The sequence below is a fragment of the Sinohyriopsis cumingii genome, chromosome 13 (genome assembly GCF_028554795.1).
Source record: "Sinohyriopsis cumingii isolate HCF-2022 chromosome 13, ASM2855479v2, whole genome shotgun sequence".
NCBI lineage: Eukaryota > Metazoa > Mollusca > Bivalvia > Unionida > Unionidae > Sinohyriopsis > Sinohyriopsis cumingii.
Window position 1 is genome coordinate 67900393 of NC_142973.1, and position 19535 is coordinate 67919927.

Consider the following 19535-nt stretch of genomic DNA (forward strand, 5'->3'; position numbering starts at 1 on the left):
CCACTAAATACATCAATTCAAGATGTCATTTTACATTTTTAATTATGGCATATTAAAACCCCCACTAAATATATCAATCCAAGATGTCATTTTACATTTTCATTATGGCATATTAAAACCCCCACTAAATATATCAAGATGTCATTTTACATTTTTAATTATGGCATAATAAAAACCCCACTAAATACATCAATTCAAGATGTTAGTTTACATTTTAATTATGGCATAATAAAACCCCCACTAAATACATCAATTCAAGATGTCATTTTACATTTTTAATTATGGCATATTAAAACCCCCACTAAATATATCAATTCAAGATGTCATTTTACATCTTCATTATGGCATATTAAAACCACCACTAAATATATCAATTCAAGATGTCATTTTACATTTTAATTATGGCATAATAAAAACCCCACTAAATACATCAATTCAAGATGTCATTTTACATTTTTAATTATGGCATATTAAAACCCCCACTAAATATATCAATTCAAGATGTCATTTTACATTTTCATTATGGCATATTAAAACCCCCACTAAATATATCAAGATGTCATTTTACATTTTTAATTATGGCATAATAAAAACCCCACTAAATACATCAATTCAAGATGTTATTTTACATTTTAATTATGGCATAATAAAACCCCCACTAAATACATCAATTCAAGATGTCATTTTACATTTTTAATTATGGCATATTAAAACCCCCACTAAATATATCAATTCAAGATGTCATTTTACATTTTCATTATGGCATATTAAAACCACCACTAAATATATCAATTCAAGATGTCATTTTACATTTTAATTATGGCATAATAAAAACCCCACTAAATACATCAATTCAAGATGTCATTTTACATTTTTAATTATGGCATATTAAAACCCCCACTAAATACATCAATTCAAGATGTCATTTTACATTTTTAATTATGGCATTTTAAAACCCCCACTAAATACATCAATTCAAGATGTTATTTTACATTTTAATTATGGCATAATAAAACCCCCACTAAATTTATCAATTCAAGATGTCATGTTACATTTTAATTATAGCATAATAAAAACCTCACTCGGCGCATCAATTCAAGATGTCATTTTACATTTTAATTATGGCATAATAAAAACCCCACTAAATACAATTCAAGATGTCCTTTTACATTTTTAATTATGGCATATTAAAACCCCCACTCAGTGCATCAATTCAAGAAGTCATTTTACATTTTTAATTATGGCATATTAAAACCCCCACTAAATATATCAATTCAAGATGTCATTTTACATTTTAATTATGGCATAATAAAAACCCCACTAAATACATCAATTCAAGATGTCATTTTACATTTTAATTACAGCATAATAAAACCCCCACTAAATACATCAATTCAAGATGTCATTTTTTATTTTTAATTATGACATATTAAAACCCCGACTAAATACATCAATTCAAGATGTCATTTTACATCTTTAATTATGGCATAATAAAACTCCCACTAAATATATCAATTCAAGACGTCATTTTGCATTTTAATTATGGCATAATAAAAGCCCCACTAAATATATCAATTCAATATCTCATTTTACATCTTTAATTATGGCATATTAAAAACCCCACTAAATACAATTCAAGATGTCATTTTACATTTTTAATTATGGCATATTAAAACCCCCACTAAATATATCAATTCAAGATGTCATGTTACTTTTTTAATTATGGCATATTAAAACCCCTACTAAATACATCAGTTCAAGATGTCATTTTACATTTTTAATTATGGCATATTAAAAACCCCACTAAATACAATTCAAGATGTCATTTTACATTTTTAATTATGGCATATTAAAACCCCCACTCAATGCATCATTCAAGATGTCATTTTACATTTTAATTATGGCATAATAAAAACCCCACTAAATATATCAATTCAAGATGTCATTTTACATTTTAATTATGGCATATTAAAACCCCCCACTCAATGCATCATTCAAGATGTCATTTTACATTTTAATTATGGCATAATAAAAACCCCACTAAATACATCAATTCAAGATGTCATTTTACATTTTAATTATGGCATAATAAAAACCCCACTAAATACATCAATTCAAGATGTCATTTTACATTTTAATTATGGCATAATAAAAACCCCACTAAATACATCAATTCAAGATGTTATTTTACATTTTAATTATGGCATATTAAAACCTCCATAAATACATCAATTCAAGATGTCATTTTACATTTTTACTTATGGCATATTAAAAACCCCACTAAAAACAATTCAAGATGTCATTTTACATTTTTAATTATGGCATATTAAAACCCACACTCAATGCATCAATTCAAGATGTCATTTTACATTTTTAATTATGGCATATTAAAAACCCCACTAAAAACAATTCAAGATGTCATTTTACATTTTTACTTATGGCATATTAAAAACCCCACTAAAAACAATTCAAGATGTCATTTTACATTTTTAATTATGGCATATTAAAACCCACACTCAATGCATCAATTCAAGATGTCATTTTACATTTTTAATTATGGCATATTAAAACCCCCACTCAATGCATCAATTCAAGATGTCATTTTACATTTTATTAATGGCATAATAAAAACCTCACTCAGTGCATCAATTCAAGATGTCATTTTACATTTTTAATTATGGCATATTAAAAACCCCACTCAATGCATCAAATTCAAGATGACATTTGACCTTATGGCATATTATAAATCTCAGTTGACACATCAAATTCTAGATGTCATTGTACATTTTTAATTATGGCATATTATACAGCCCATTCAACACATCAAATTCAAGATGACATTTGACCTTTTAGAAAGGATCATAATTACTAAAATTTAAAAGTTTCTGATATATTTTCTTACTGCATTTGTTGGTTTCTCATTATATATAAAACCCCAGCTAGATGCGAAGAAGGTTTTTGCATATTACTGTCAGTGTTTATGGTAAGTTCATCACAGTAAGATTTAATGGATCTCAATACAGAGTGAAATAATTTTTAAAAATTGAATTTGGAACTTATCTGTACAATTTCTAAATGACACCCAAGAACCATCCTTATTTACAAAATAACTTAAGTAAAACAACATTTCTTTTTTCAAACCAATTCTGATGAAATATCGGTATACAAAAGTATCTGTACACCCTCCAGTTTGTTTGTGCCACCCTTCTGATTTTAAAAATGAAAAACATCAAAGGATATCAAGAAATGTGCAAAACAATTCATTGATTGAGAATTTCTAACCTAGCTGTTGCCAAGTGCTTTCTAACACTGTCGACTTATTGGTGTTTCAATGCAAACAGAAGCTCTAGATGTATACAAGCAGACTACTCACTGTCCTTCTCTGGTTTCTAGAACAGTCCATTTTAGTACAAATGCTTCTGCCTCCAATATTTGCAATGTCAAGTTTAATATTTCTGTGACAAACTGAACAAATAAGGAACTTGATATTTTTATACCAATGGATGCGTTGAAGGAGATTATCTCCAAAAATTTATGGAATTATTGAGATTGTCAAAGACAGCAAACTACACTATATCTGTTGCTTGAAAACATAGAGTTGTCCATGCAAATATGGCAACCAAGTTACAAAGAAAGTCCTGTGAATTCAAAAAGCCAACAAGTTGACAGTGTTTGGGACTCCCTGGCAACAATCAGATTAGAATTTATAAATCAATGAATGAAATGCCAACCAGTTTTGTATATTTTTTTCATATCCTTAAAGCCATTGTTTCTAAAATCGGTAGTGGGTACAAACAAACAGGAGTGTGTACAAACACATTAGTTTCTTCTATTTTAATATTTTGTATTGGACCATATTTCAACAGGAGGGTGTACAAATACATTAGTTTCTTCTATTTTAATATTTTGTACTGGACCATATTTCAACAGGAGGGTGTACAAATACATTAATTTCTTCTATTTTAATATTTTGTATTGGACCATACTTCAACAGGTGTGTGTGCAAATACATTAGTTTCTTCTATTTTAGTATTTTGTATTGGACCATATTTCAACAGGAGGGTGTATAAATACATTAATTTCTTCTATTTTAATATTTTGTATTGGACCATATTTCAACAGGAGGGTGTACAAATACATTAATTTCTTCTATTTTAATATTTTGTATTGGACCATATTTCAACAGGAGGGTGTACAAATACATTAATTTCTTCTATTTTAATATTTTGTATTTTACCATATTTCTTTCTTCTTTCACACTTCCAATTTTACCTTATAATTAAGGTATGGTATAAGCATCAAAAACATACATCCAAGATGCACTGAACTGTGTACACACAAGTTTGTGAAATGTACTCAAAAAAGGAAATGTTAAAAATTGTTTATATATGGACAGGAAGCTACCTATATAAACTTTCATAGGGATTAATATGCTAAAAATCTTTTTAACCAAATGTGCATAATTTAATCCCCATTTTCTTAACTCCTTCGAAGTAATTTTTTCTCACTGCATTTCTTTTGTCTCTTGAGTCATTCCAAACAAACGTATAGAAATGGTGATTTATTTTTTGCAGCACTTTTTGAGGTGGATTTGGAAATATAAGTACATGAAGAGTTAATTTGTGTAGTGCCCAACATTTTAACAAATGGTGTGTGTAACTTTTTCAACCACTGGAGTAGTAGACTTTTTATTTCACTAATTCTGTGATCAGAATTGAGCTCCTTAATATCACCTCTAAATTCAATGATAATTGCATACCAAAAAGGTATTTTTGAGTAACCATTCAAATTACATTTTGAACAGTAGCTTATCTCCACCCAATCCTCATATGAAACCAAACTGCTTTAGTCTTTCAATGTTTACACCTGTCATCAGAACTTTACAAATCAATAACAAAATTTTAAGAAGAGATTTCACAGCCATCTAAAGTTAATCAGCTATGCAGCCTACTGTGATATTATTAAATGATTTCCACTTAACAGCCTAATATTTAGATTTTTGTCTACTCACATGGACCAAAATCTCTGAACATATAAATGAAAATAAATGGGGAGAAGGTATCACCCTGTCTTCAACCTCCTTTTAAACTGAAACAAAATGAAACTCGTTCATTTACTATTGCAAATAACTGTATATCTATTAAAGAAAAGCTGTATTTATATTTAAACAACAGGTACTAAATTTTAGAAAAAATAGCTCTATTTAAATAGCTAATCCAATAAATCAAATGGTTTCTCAAAGTCTATAAAAAGCTTAAGACCAGTTTGTAACACTTCTTTCTATAAGCTACTGATTTTTTCACTGATGTATTTATTATATCAGGTAAAACTCCTATTATTCTGTATGCAATACCTGGCAATTATTTCAGGGTCATTTAAAAGGATATTGGTTTGTTCAAATGTATACAAGTAAGTACATGTATGCCATTTTGCATGGGTGATAATTTGTGAAATGAGCAAAAGAAATTTATTGCTTTAAATAAAATGAATATCTTTCCAAAATGATTTTTCAAATTCAGGAGTAGATTCAATATGAATACTGGACTTTTATTATTTGGGATACATGTTTTTGTGTGTGTGATTTGGATTTTTAACATAGCTTTAACAATTTTTCAGTCATATTGCTACGATGTCTGCAATGTGGCAGTTTATAGTGATGTCAAGCCCTGGGGCATCATGCCGCAGACATGTAGCATGATGTCCCACCCAGTCACATTATCCTGACACCGGGCCGACCAGTCCTAATACTAACCTCTTAATGCTGAGCGCCAAGCGAGGCAGCTGTTAGTACCATTTTTGTAAGTCTTTGGAATGACTCGGCCGGGGATCGAACCCACGACTTCCCGCATCCGATGCGGACGCTCTAATCACTAGGCCACCGGAGCGGTAATACATGTTTTTTAATGCTCTTGCAGTCCAAATAGTATATACATATACATGTATGTATATTTGGGTAAACAAAATCTTAATTTCCTGATTTAAGTCAGTCTGTGGAATCAATTTTAGTTGTCTTCAGGTATAATTTGAGAGGAATTATTTACTAAATTTTTAATTGGAATTATAAAGTGCTCATGGACTTTTTGGATTAAAACACCTCTTTGAGATTACTGAGAACTCATTCAAAGACATTCTAGATTGTATCACGATGGCACATCAATACATTCAGGGCTATTGGAATTTATTCAGAACATTCTATTCCTTTGTATCTTTGAAAGGTCATTTAGGATTATTTGGGATTTAATTCACAATATTGTGCTCTTTGAATTTTCACTTTGTACTGTAGGGAAATAAATTGTTCATTGAAATTTTACTTGTTGGTTTCACTTCTTACATGTTTTAAGACCATAGTCATAACAATATATATATATATATATATATATATATATATATATATATATATATATATATATATATATATATATATATATATACATACATACACACACACACATATATATATGTGTGTGTGTGTGTGTCAGAATCTATCATTTTATCAAAATCATCAAAGTCATCCCCAATAACTATATTATCATTATTAAATTCAACTATGTCATTTTTTATATCTTTTATATCTGCTAAGAATCTTGGACTGTCTCTATTGGGTCCATAGAAATCTTGGACTGTCTGTATTGGGTCCATAGATACTGATTAATGCAAAATAAATTGTCTCTCCTTAGTCCAAAGATACTGTATTTCTTAGTGTAAAATGGACTGTCTACACTGAGTTGATAGATAGTGCTTAATACAAAAAATGTACTGTTTCTACCGTGTCCATAGATATTGTTAGTGTAAAAGGGACTTTCTCCACTGGATCCAAAGGTATTGTAGATCAAAAATTCTAAACTAATATCTCATGTATGATCATTCCTTACTCTATGAATAGAAAACTAAATAGTATGGTTCAACATGTATCATTATTCCTTACTCTATAAACAGAAAACTAAATAGTATGGTTCAACATGTATGATCATTCCTTACTCTATGAATAGAAAACTAAATAGTATGGTTCAACATGTATGATTATTCCTTACTCTATAAACAGAAAACTAAATAGTATGGTTCAACATGTATCATTATTCCTTATTCTATAAACAGAAAACTAAATAGTATGGTTCAACATGTATGATTATTCCTTACTCTATGAACAGAAAACTAATAGTATGGTTCAACATGTATGATCATTCCTTACTCTATAAACAGAAAAATAAATAGTATGGTTCAACATGTATCATTATTCCTTACTCTATGAGCAGAAAACTAAATAGTATGGTTCACCATGTGTGATTATTCCTTACTCTATGAACAGAAAACTAATAGCATCGTTCAACAAAATGGCCACAACCCTTGAATTTGATAGCACTAGTACATACCACCATATAAACTGAACATTCTAACCTATTTGTGAAATGATTATTCTGTAATAAATATAATGCATATGATTGACTTTTTCAAATAATCAGATAATCTCTTCTCTCCCCTAATCCATGACAAAAATCTCACCATCAATTAAACTGTACTGGTTTAGTGTATTTAAATTTGGAGTTATATAGACTGATGATAAAGAAAACAAATTCCAGAACAGGCCAATGTGAACTATTTACACTTTATAAATATTTATCAGGTATATAAAAGATATTACCTGTATTACACATATTATAACACTGACTGTACAAGTAAATAACATTCATTACTTCTAGTACACATATGATAACACTGACTGTACAGGTAAATAAGAGTTATTACTTGTATTACACATGTTGTAACACTGACTGTACTGCACAGATAAACAGGAAACTGTTCAACACCAAACAGAGAAACATGTGAAAAAAATGATCATAAACAAATGGAATAGAAGAAAATGAAACAATGATAGTAACATAAAACATAAATATCACAAAATTAAAATGTACCTGTCAAGTATACGGTAAAGAGGCAATACAGTACAGGTAGTCAGTGTTGCTAATTATTTGTTTCCTACAATGATTGAGCATTGTAATTTTTACAAAAGCTAAAAACATCTAATGCATACAAAACAGATTATACTTAACCATGCTAAGAAAGTTTTTGCTCCAAAGTCCCAAAATATAAGTTTAAAAAACGTCCCTCAAATGGACTGATGCTCTACTGGATGAGAAGAATTTCCAGGAATTCAAGACAAGACCATTTCTTACCCGTAACTGTGAAATGTTGAAACCTTCTTTAGTATTCTTCAGCCATAATATGATTTTTAAATTAGATGCTGTGGTGGACATATTGGATGTCAATTTGACACCATCTTCATTTAGGACAAACACTGCATCATAAGAAGTCTTCTGCTGGAAACCCATGTTGATATGACTTTCTGTTTTGGAGGAGCAACAATATGTTGTTATGACTTTCTGTTTTGGAGAAGCAACAATATTTTCAAGAAGGATGCTATGATGGTCATATTTGTTCTGAAATTGGCAGTTTCTATTTAGTACCAGCTAGACATCATAACAAGTCTTTGGTGAAAACATGATGTCAATATGAACTGCCATCTGCAAGATTGTCAAAACAGCCATTGTGGCAGTTATAGTATAGCTGGAATGGCACCATTTTCATTTGCAACCAACAAGCCATCATAAGAAGTCTTTCAGTGAAAGCACATGTGGATATGGCCATTCATTTAAAGAAACAGTGATAACATGATGGCCATTGTGGCAGGCATACTAAATGTCTGAATGGCACCATCAGAACCAACTAGACAACATTTGTTGTTGTTTAGTAAAATCCCCATGATGATATGACCATCAATTTAGGAGAAGCAGTGAAAACAATATTTTTTTCAAGATGACCACTGTGGTGGCCAAACTGGACATCAGATTTTAGGCCGTTTAGTTTTGAAGTATCTATACATCATAAGAAGTCTTATGGCGAAAACCCCATTGCAATATTACTTTTCTTCCAGGAGGATTAGAAATAATGAGATTTTCAATATGGCTATACTGGACATCAGATTGGCACCATTTTCATTAGAATCAACTAGACATCATAGGAAGTCTTTTGGTGAAAACCCCATGTTGATATGACAATCCATTTAGGAGAAGCAACGAGCAGATTTTCAAGATGGCTGCTGTGGTAGCACCAGATTAGCACCATTTTTATTTATGACCAATGAGACATCAAAAGAAATCTTCTAGAGGAAACCACATGTCAATATGAACTAACCTTCAGATGGAGTAGCAGAAAAAGATTTTCAATACTGTCACTGTGGCAGCCATATTGAATATCAGAACAGCCCCATTTTCATTTAGGATCAACTACAATCATAATAAGTTTTAAACGGAAACCCTATGTTGATATGACCATCCATTCAGGAGGAGTAGCAATAACAAGATTTTCAAGAATGCCAAAGTGGCAGCTATACTAAATGAATGTGTGTGTAAAGTTTCATGGCTATTCTTCAAGCAGTTTAGGAGAAGTAGCAAAAAAAAACTTGCACTAATGGATGGACAGATGATGGACAATGGAAAACAGACCACTGCATAAGCCCTTATAATCTGTGACCATAACAAGAAGAAAAACTGTTTAAATAACCTAAAAATCTAGTAAGGCCATCAAACATGTGAATACAAACATACCTTCTAAGTTTACCTGTCTAGTTCAAGTGGTTCTTCTATATTGAAAATTGTACATCGGTGGAAAAAATTCACTGTAATGGCCTGAAAATCTTCCAGGTCTTGTACTTATTATCATGTGTGTAACATTTCATGGCTCTAAGTTTATTGGTTTGCACAATAATGATAAAATGGACTGAAGACTAATGCGAGAATGTATGGGACATGTTGATATAAGGAATGGCAGCAGCAAAACAACATATCAACATCCACTATTGCAATGGGGGCATCATCAGAGAAATTAATAATAGCACAGATTATGCATGGACCTTATGTAATTCTCATTAACATGACTGTTGGTCTTACTACATGTACAATGATTTCTACAATTTAATTTGAAACTTGGAAATTTGTTCACATAATATGAATACCTGACTGGTACTTTTCTGTAAAACACTACACTCAAATGTGCATGAGAAACTGACCCTAAAGGCAAGACATTTAAGTCATAGTGACCTCATTTTGATAGGATGAAATTGTACTCACCAAGGCACATCTACAAATAGCTTTCTCTTTCAATTGCAGTTAGAAGAATGATTTATGGCAGACAACAGCCAACACAACAAATCATAGTAATAGTGATGTGGGTCATCTTCTGCATGGTGTTGGTGGTATGACTTGCATTCTGTTTTCATTTGCAAGATTTTTCAATGATGAACAAGTTAAATATAATATGGTAGTAATTTTAAATGTCATATTTACTAAAATTTCAATTAATTTACCTGCTAAAACTAACAGAACCTTCACTTTGTTAATGTTTCTAATTATAATTTTTTATTTCAGAAAACTGCAATAATATGTCCACTTTACACTCTTAAACAAAACATAAAGCAAGCCACATTTAAGCAATGAACTAAGCTCACCACTTTTGGAGTCTGTCAAGGTGTCATTCACCACCTCCTCTTTGGATTCAGAGGCATGTGCTCTACCCCAGTCCTGCAGACTTCCAAAGGCCTGGTTGATTTTCTGCTTCACCTACACACACAGGCAAAAAATAAGGCACACATCAAATATCAAATTCAAACATCTATATAGGCAGCAAGAATTTATTTCAGTCATAGGTCCCAGGAGTTAGTACTTTAAGAAACAATAATAAAAATCAAGTTTCTGAACATAAATACAAATGCTCCCACTGCTTCACGAGAATATGTCCCTGTAACCCATATAAAACCACTTAAGCACAAAAAGTAGGTCACTGTGATATAATTTTCAAGAAATAAATAGTAATCCACATGGTTAATCAAGCCATCAGGTTTCATATCTACTTGCCAAAATGACAGAAATGTTAGGGATCCAGAGCTTGCAAGATAGTGAAGACACAGCTACTACTGATTCTGTGGCAGCTGTCATTATTTTTTAGCAATGCTGAATAAATCCTGAAAGTAGGTCAAAGTGATACAGTCTCTGAGACAGATGCACACTCATCCCAAGATATATCAACATTGCAAGACAAGTCCATGAGACAGCTATGGTACAAACCTCATGGACTTTAATTTTCATGAAAAATAGGTCCATATCAGTAATGGACTGGTAAGCTCTCTTGAGAGTTAATGTAATCCACCTGGAAATGGTGGAAGCTGAAATATCAGTTGAACCTATAATGGGGAGGAAAAGACACTTCCAACCCTTTCTTCTCCCTTTAGAGGCTGCCAAAAACAAAAAAATTAAAGCCTTAACTGGATACAAAGTCTATAATGATCAACTGCTGCACATATATGGCTGAGGATGGGGATCTAAATCATTAGTGGAGTAACCAACGGAAGTTGGTATTTTTCCTAAATGTTCTGGTTGGTAAAGGAGAGAAACCTATTCACAATTCCCATTTAACCCTACTCTATGAACAGGGCATGAAGCTGACTCATTCATCTTGCTGACACTAAGGTAAGCAAGAAAACATGTGGGTAAGGTTCTCATAGATGGGTTTATTAAGAGACCACAAGACACAGAGAGGGAAACTACTGGTCTTTGCAGCTCCAAACACCTGACCATGTTTTCTAAGTGAGATTCTGACCCAATCATATCAGGCAGACTATATTCTATTGCAAGTTACCTATTTTTATCAATGGAACTTTAATTAATTATACACTGCAAGCATAAAAGGCATCTTCTTTTAAGATCACCAGCTTTAAATGGGGGACCTTACTAGAGAAGGGAGATCCTTAAACCAAAGCTGGTAGCCATCTTTTGTGATAAAAAGATCCCAGCCATGGACTGTTATGCTGGACCAAGCCTCTGAGCAGAGAATTAGTTTGGTGCAAATGGGAGCCAATGGAACAGGTACATTCTGCTGGAAAGTGAGTAAATCCCTAGAACTGTCCTAACTTGTCCTTTGGAAATGGGGAAGAGCCCACAAGCTTCTTCCCTGGGCCTTTACAGCATGACCTTTTAGAGTCCAAATAAAAAGGGTAACTCTGAAACGAGGTTGTGTGACCTTGCTTTTGGACACAGCAGCAACAAAACTGACAAGCTCTGGACTCTAACCTTGGGTAAACCACATACTGTAGTATCATTTATTTTTGTTGGGATCAATTTTTGTGGTTTTGTATTTAAAAAAATGCATTTTCATGGGTACTAAAATTCGTGGTTTTGCCTGTCAAAGTTTACATATTAGTAGGTATTTAATTTCATAGTTTAATTTCTACAAATACCCAAAATAAAGAATACAAAAGAATAAAACTATGCAGGTGCATATAGCAGTCACTTTAATGTTTAAAACAATACTACCACCTGTATGAGCATAAATCAAAGACCTGGCAACTTCAATACTTACACCATGTTTTCGACCAAGTGAATAACATCACACTAACACAATACTTCCATCTCTATGAGCGCAAATAAAACACCTGTCAAGATTAATCACTTTCACCATGTTTTCGTTTGAGTGTTCAACATCAGAGGCCGACACAGCCAACAACACTAGGCCAATTGGTTATTAAAGTATGTATGAATGATCTCTTACTTAAACCACTGTCCATCAAGTTGCACCATTAGTACTTTCTGACGATCATAGCGTTAACACAGTGGCTTAAGAGTGGTACAATTCAACTTAGACCCCCCTCAGTTCCTGGACTTCCTAACCAGTCAGAAGCTGCAAACACACCGCAGGCGCTTGCTTATCAGGCAGCTAATGTTTGTGCCTGCCTCTTGTATAGACCGATCTAAACCACCAAAGAGTACAAAGAAGAATAAAAGTCACACTTCCACGAGTGGTATGCTAAATACTTCATGGACGCCAATACGGAAAAAGATGTTACTGGTGACAATCACAGCACAGCATTAGTAAACCTTGTAACCTCATTAATCAAGCCTATTCATGCTGAATGGATAATTGCAGCTCACGCAACAATGAGTGAAAGATCAGACCTAATTAACAGTGGTTTTGTGAAAGCTGTACTTGTTTAATTCAACAATTTGGGGATTATTTACCTGAGAAGCATTTGTGAGTACAATGAGATTTGATTAACACGATGTTGATACAGTGGCTTTGTCCAAAAATCTGTGAAGTGTGAGCTTTAATACTCTGCTGTAATTAGTATATATACATAGTGTTTCATTAAATAATAGTGCTTGAAGAAATAGTCATAGTATTTTACAGGAATGTTGTTCTTTTAGATTAAAAATGCATGAATAAAATGAAATGTGCTTTCAGAAGGATTTAAATGTTTCAATAATAGTTGTACTCAAATGAAGGATCGATTTGAATAAGTATTAAATTTAATTTTCATATTCTGTTATTTTGTATTATTTTTTTTTTCATTTTCAGTATTACTATTTTTTGAATATCTTATGCTTTTTCTCTATTTTCTCTCTATCCCTACTTACCTCAAATATCGATTTAAGGCAGTGAGTGTAAAATTACAGCTGTCAGATAACTTATCGAACGTGTGCATTGAAACAATATTAAATGATTTATAATTCTTGCTTCGAAAGATTAAAATAAAAATAAAAAAACACATGTAAAAGTTAATATTTAATTAGCAGATTACAGTATTGACCTTCATTTATCAAATACTAGTAGCTGTGTTAATCTCTAGGAATGAAACACTGTAAGAAAACAGGGGGGCGGGTCATCATCCTATGTGGCTCATTTTTCGTTGGGGATTTAAATTCTTGGTTCGGGGCAACAACGAAAACCACGAAAACTGGTCCCCCACAAAAACTGATGAAACTACAGTATGTGATTTGACAAGAAAAAGCTGCAGAAAATTAAAGTTATGTTGTAGAAACATAGCACTCCTAATACTAAAAAGCAAGTCACTTTGATCTACTTTCTGCACAATTACACTGAACTCATCAAAATGAGTATGTCAAGTCTCATTAATGAACAGATAAAAAGTGTACAGCAGTGAGCTAAAGGAAAAGACGTTCACACAGTCAGTGTGAGATTTTTATTTACATGCAGTACACATCTGATGAAAGTCAGTGTGAGATCTTTACACGCAGTACACATCAAACAAAAGTCAGTGTGAGATCTTTATTTACATGCTGTACACATCAAATGAAAGTCAGTGCGAGAACTTTATTTACATGCAGTACACATCAGACGAAAGTCAGTGTGAGAACTTTATTTACATGCAGTACACATCAGACAAAAGTCAGTGTGAGAACTTTATTTACATGCAGTTTGTGTGTGTGTGTGTCAGTGTGTGTGTGTGTGTGTGTGTGTTATTAGAATTTTTAACACAGCTTTAACAATTTTAACATACTGCTACAATGTCTGCAGTGTGACAGTTTATAGTGATGTCTAGCACTGAGGCATCATGCCGCAGACATGTAGCATGATGTCCCTCTCAGTCACATTATCCTGACTCCAGGACGACCAGTCCTAACACTGACCTCTTAATGCTGAGCGCCAAGCAAGGCAGCTGTTACAACCATTTTTATATGTCTTTGGTATGACTCAGACAGGGTTCAAACCTGCGAGCTCCTACATCTGAGGCAAACACTCTAACCACTAGGCCACCGGAGCAGTCTATTTACATGCAGTACACATCAGACAAAGAAAATACTGACTTCTCCATAGCCAAAATAACCATACCTTCATATCAGTGATCCATTTTTGTATGAAACAAAATTTTTGGATTTAAAATTGTACAACTTTATATGAGACAGATATTGTGCCTGACAGTATCAATATCACTTGAATAATGAAGTTATTAATCATGGATTTTATGCATTTTGTATAGCACAAACTGCGTCCAGTGTCTAACCATTTGGGAAGCACATGTTCTTTTAGTCAAATGTGCTCAGCAAAACAGGTGTCGTTACATCGATTCGCACATTGCCTGGAACCAGATTGCTAGCAGCATACTGGAAGAGTGAATAAACAATAATATGACTGACACTTTGAATCTGGAGAATAGTCAATGAGTAAAATTTAAACTTACTAATTCAATCTTGTTCTTTATCTGTTTAGGACCACTATCACTCTCAGGACGAAATAGATTCTTGAACTTTTGGATCCGTGCTCTCATTGGGTTGTTCTTTCTTCCACTTACATGCATCTAAAAGAAAAACATCTAATATGAGATGATATGAACCAAAAATACAGTCAATAACAAGAAACAAATATCTCTCTGAACAGCAACATTTTTTTCAAAATTCGTAAAGTTCAAGTGAACATAAAGCTAAAGGTATTTATTATTACCAAAGGTTGGGGAGTCTATTTTTGCAATAGTTGTGGGAAAAAGCTGAATTTATGAAATTATTTCTATTTAAGCGCTGCACAAATTTAATGTAAAATCTGCAGATTTCACAAAATATATATATATATATATATATATATATATATATATAGTCCCATAAAATTATTTAAGATTAGATTTACCCATCCTTTGAATCAACTGTAGTTTGCCTCAAAATTGGATTTTTGTGGAAATGTACCATACTTCCATTTTGTATTGCAGAAATGAAACTCAAAATCTGTCATTCATGGTATGTTGCCCCACGCAGTGTCTATGTTGTTGCCCCCCTCAAGACTAAGTTGTTGCCACCCCACCACCACCCCTGTAGTGACTATGTTGTTGCCTGCCTAGTGACTGTGTGAGACATGAAAATCATTATTGGAGTCTTTGAAGGGGGTTAAATGTCAATGGTACAAAAACACTTCCATCTTCAAAATATTTCTGTAGGGGGTGGGAGGAAGGTAAGGAGGTCTGAATGTCTGCAAACATTGCAGGGATTTGCATAGGTCAGCAACTGCATTCGTTCCAGTTGTTCTTTCATTTTAAAATGTATGTCATGTATTTTGTGTTGGTACTATCAACTGTCCTTAGTACATCAAAGAACTGGAATTATAGGAATATGGACCTCTGTTTTAGGATTTGAAGATGAAGGTTTTCTTAATGAAGCAAACATAGTTTCACTGATGACAAGCTGAATTGTTAAATTGAACTGAAGGATCTGAAGATGCTGTCTTTACAGTCACAACAATGTGTACTTATGATGAGCAAGTAGTTCTGATAAAATTGGGATTTTTACAAAAAAGGAAGACAACAGAGTCCATTCATAAAGAAGGCAATTATAAATGAAGTGAAAAGATTTCATGATATATGGAAGCTATATTGATAGCACATAAATATGGTAAGTAAATGCAACATACATATATATGATCTCTGCTACTGTAGGAAATATTAGTGTTTTAGTTTGAAATACATTTAGATTTCTCACTTAATGCTGGGATCATTCCTTAAAATGGTACCAGAGTAGAAAAATAATTTTTTACAGATTTTTGGGGGGCCATGGTGTCAGGCAGTTGTCATTTTGTAATCGATCTTAAGTGAGGTCTACCACACACTATTTCTTAATTGAATTTAAATATACATGAACAATTCTGTAAATATTTAAACTTTAAATGTAGATTAATGATTTATACTCTTAAAGCTTGTGGATCCTTCCAATATGTTTCTTAAAAAACACTGTACAGCAACAGTCCAAATGTGGAAGAATGTATGCATTATAGAATAACTTACAGAATCTGGGTGACAAATAACTTGTAATTCCTTTAACAGACAGATAATGGAGCTTAATGTAAAACACACATAATCAACTTGTTGGTAACTTCAATCAAGATTCTTTTCTACACTCCTGGTATTATGATCTCAATGTGACCATACTCAATTAAAGTATCATTAACACATGGCTTCAATTCAGGAGGTGGTTACTACCTGAATGTTTTTGTTTAGCTCCAAGCAATCAAAGGATTTTTCTGTATGGAGGACATAACATGAACTGAACATCAATTCTCAATGTTAAGTAAATCTTCATATATAAAAAATAGTTAATTAAATTGTCTGCAATGGAATCAGATTTGTGCACAGTAAATCTTCAAGAAAATTATTTAATTAAATTGTGTGCATTGGAACCAGACTAATGCACAGCATATTTTCATGAAAATAATTATTTTAACTGTTTACATTGGAACCAGACTTGTGCAGAATAAATCGTCATGAAAAATAATTAAATTGTTTACATTGAAACCAGATGTGTGCAGAGTAAATCTTCATGAAAATGAATTAATTAAACTGTCTGCAATGGAACCAGACTGTTTCAAAGTAAATTTTCATGAAAATTAATTCATTAAATTGTGTACATTGGAATCAGACTTGTGCAGAGTAAATTTTCATGAAAATTAATTAAATAAATTGTTTACATTGAAACCTAACTAGTGCAAAGTACAGTCATCTGCATATAGAGGTAGGTCTTGCGCTTTGCATAAAAAGAGATGAAGTCATTTATGAACAAGGAAAATAGTAGGAAAACATAACCTTGTAGAACAGCTTTTTTTAACAGACCAAGGCCCTGAATTAATATTTCAAATAATAACTTGCTGGCTTCTCAAATTCTGAATAGAAGTAGTTCAAGGTGACATCATGAGAGAAATGAAATTCTAGAGATTCAAGGTTTAAAAATCCATGTATCCAGTTATTTTGATGAGTATGAGTGGGTGGGTACATGAAACACCAGCAACAATTTTCAACACAAATTTATATATGCAGCTAAAGATTATTACCATATATACTTGCTCATAAGTCCTGACCAACTGCAAACTGCACAGACCCAGGTTTGTCAATGCATAATGCTCTGGCAGATCTGGGTCTGTGCAGTTTGTTAGGAGAAACCAGTAGAACAAACCTTGGTCTGCAGGCACATTATGCTTTGGCAGATCAGGATTTCTGTTGCTGCAATTTGACTGGACTTCTAAGTATGTAAGTATGGTATACCATTATGGTGTGTTGTTCAGCATGACAAGTAATAATTTACAAAATTTCCACAACCTTAGTTTACTATGGATTTTACTACAGTACCATCATTCTGATGCTGGACCTGAGTCAGACATCATGTCAAATTCACAGATTTACAGGAAAATACTGATTCCCATATTTACTGTATATACTGGGACATGATAAAATAATTATTTTTTTCCTGTCCCAGAACTTATGGTGAAACTTTTTTCACCCACTGTCACATGTCCCAAGACCTAAGAAACGAAATAAATTTGTATTGCATTTGTGCTCCCTCCCCATGCATATTGCAATAAAATATATAAACAAAACGCTTATTTGATAACAAAAAGAAAGAAACTAACCATGTATTGTTATCATTTATTCCTTTCTTTCAACATAAGCATTAAAGAATAAAATATATCCACAAAATCCATATATATACCATAGGCTACGATACTGTAGCATGTGTTTGATAACACACGCCATGTTGTTCATTAATATGAACATTGAGAAACAAATTGGTTGTGCTCAAAGGTTTGAATATGTTATCCGACTGAAAACTGGATCCAACAAAATCGCATTCAAGAGGGAAATAATCAACCGATATCTTGAAGACAACTGTCATTCACGCATGACATGGTGTTAGGTACAAAATAATCAAGACTGAATGACAGTATCTCGCAAATAAAAATCATTATTTGAAAACACTTTCACTTGAGCGTAAGTGACAATCTCTTTGCCAGAAAGGGTTACAAAAGTATCATTACTATTTACCCACAGACATCAATGCTCCCTTGTATTAATTATAACTGCAGATGCCAAGCGCATTGAAGCCTGGGTGGTGAATAAACACAACTGGCAACAAACAGTCCTTCCTTCTTTGAACTTACCAACAAGACATCAAAGACAAAGGTTATTTTTATTACAAAGCAAACTGACCTCAGAAGCCAACTCTGGATACTCTGAAGCCATTTTTTGTAAAGAATATCAATACAAAGGGCATTTTATTGCAAAGCTAGCTGACCTTGGAAGCCAACCATGGATTCTTTTAAGTGTGCCGTTTTTTTTAAACAAAGATGGCCAAGATATGGAAGCTACCTTTGGTTCCTTTTCACCTGTATACACTGCAATTTTGAAAATAAACTGAAACGATGGAACAGTTTTCAAAGTGACACAATATAGTGCTTCGTGCATGGACATCGATGACCCAGCATCGCCCAGAAGATTTGGAGAAAATAAAATCATGTGTTGAATTTGTGAAGGCCAGAAGAGAAGAAGATGATTTCAATGACAATATGATCATTAACATGGATGAAGTTCTAGTGTTCTTTGATCACATTCTCGACGGACTAACGAAAAGATGAGGGTCAAAAGTGTGAGATCCATTTAGGGGCCATCCATTTAGTACGTATGCAAAAATCTGGCAAAGCATGACCCTTCACCCCCTCCTTGTACACATGCATACTTATTTACACCCCCACCCCCACCTGCATATGTACCCCTGATGCACCCAGCCAAATTCTAAAAAAACGGCCAATATTTAATCCATGCAGAAACGATCAAGAATTAATAATATTAACATATTTAATAAAGCAGACAGTCCACCAACATTGAATGTCTGGCTGCATCAATGAAATAAGCTGCATAACTTTAAAACATTTGTCTAGTGTTT

General features: G+C 32.8%; 1 protein-coding gene across 4 annotated transcripts in view; it reads right to left on the reverse strand.

Moving 5' to 3' along the window:
• LOC149785778 (uncharacterized) overlaps window positions 1-19535 on the reverse strand; it is a 148901-nt gene that overhangs the window by 90646 nt on the left and 38720 nt on the right. For all 4 annotated transcript variants that reach the window (XM_089979689.1, XM_089979692.1, XM_089979691.1 and 1 more), the window contains 2 exons: window positions 15026-15142; window positions 10502-10613 (listed from right to left, as the gene is read on the reverse strand). In XM_089979689.1, coding sequence (XP_089835815.1) covers window positions 10502-10613; window positions 15026-15142 — 229 coding nt within the window. The remainder of the gene's footprint in view (window positions 1-10501; window positions 10614-15025; window positions 15143-19535) is intronic.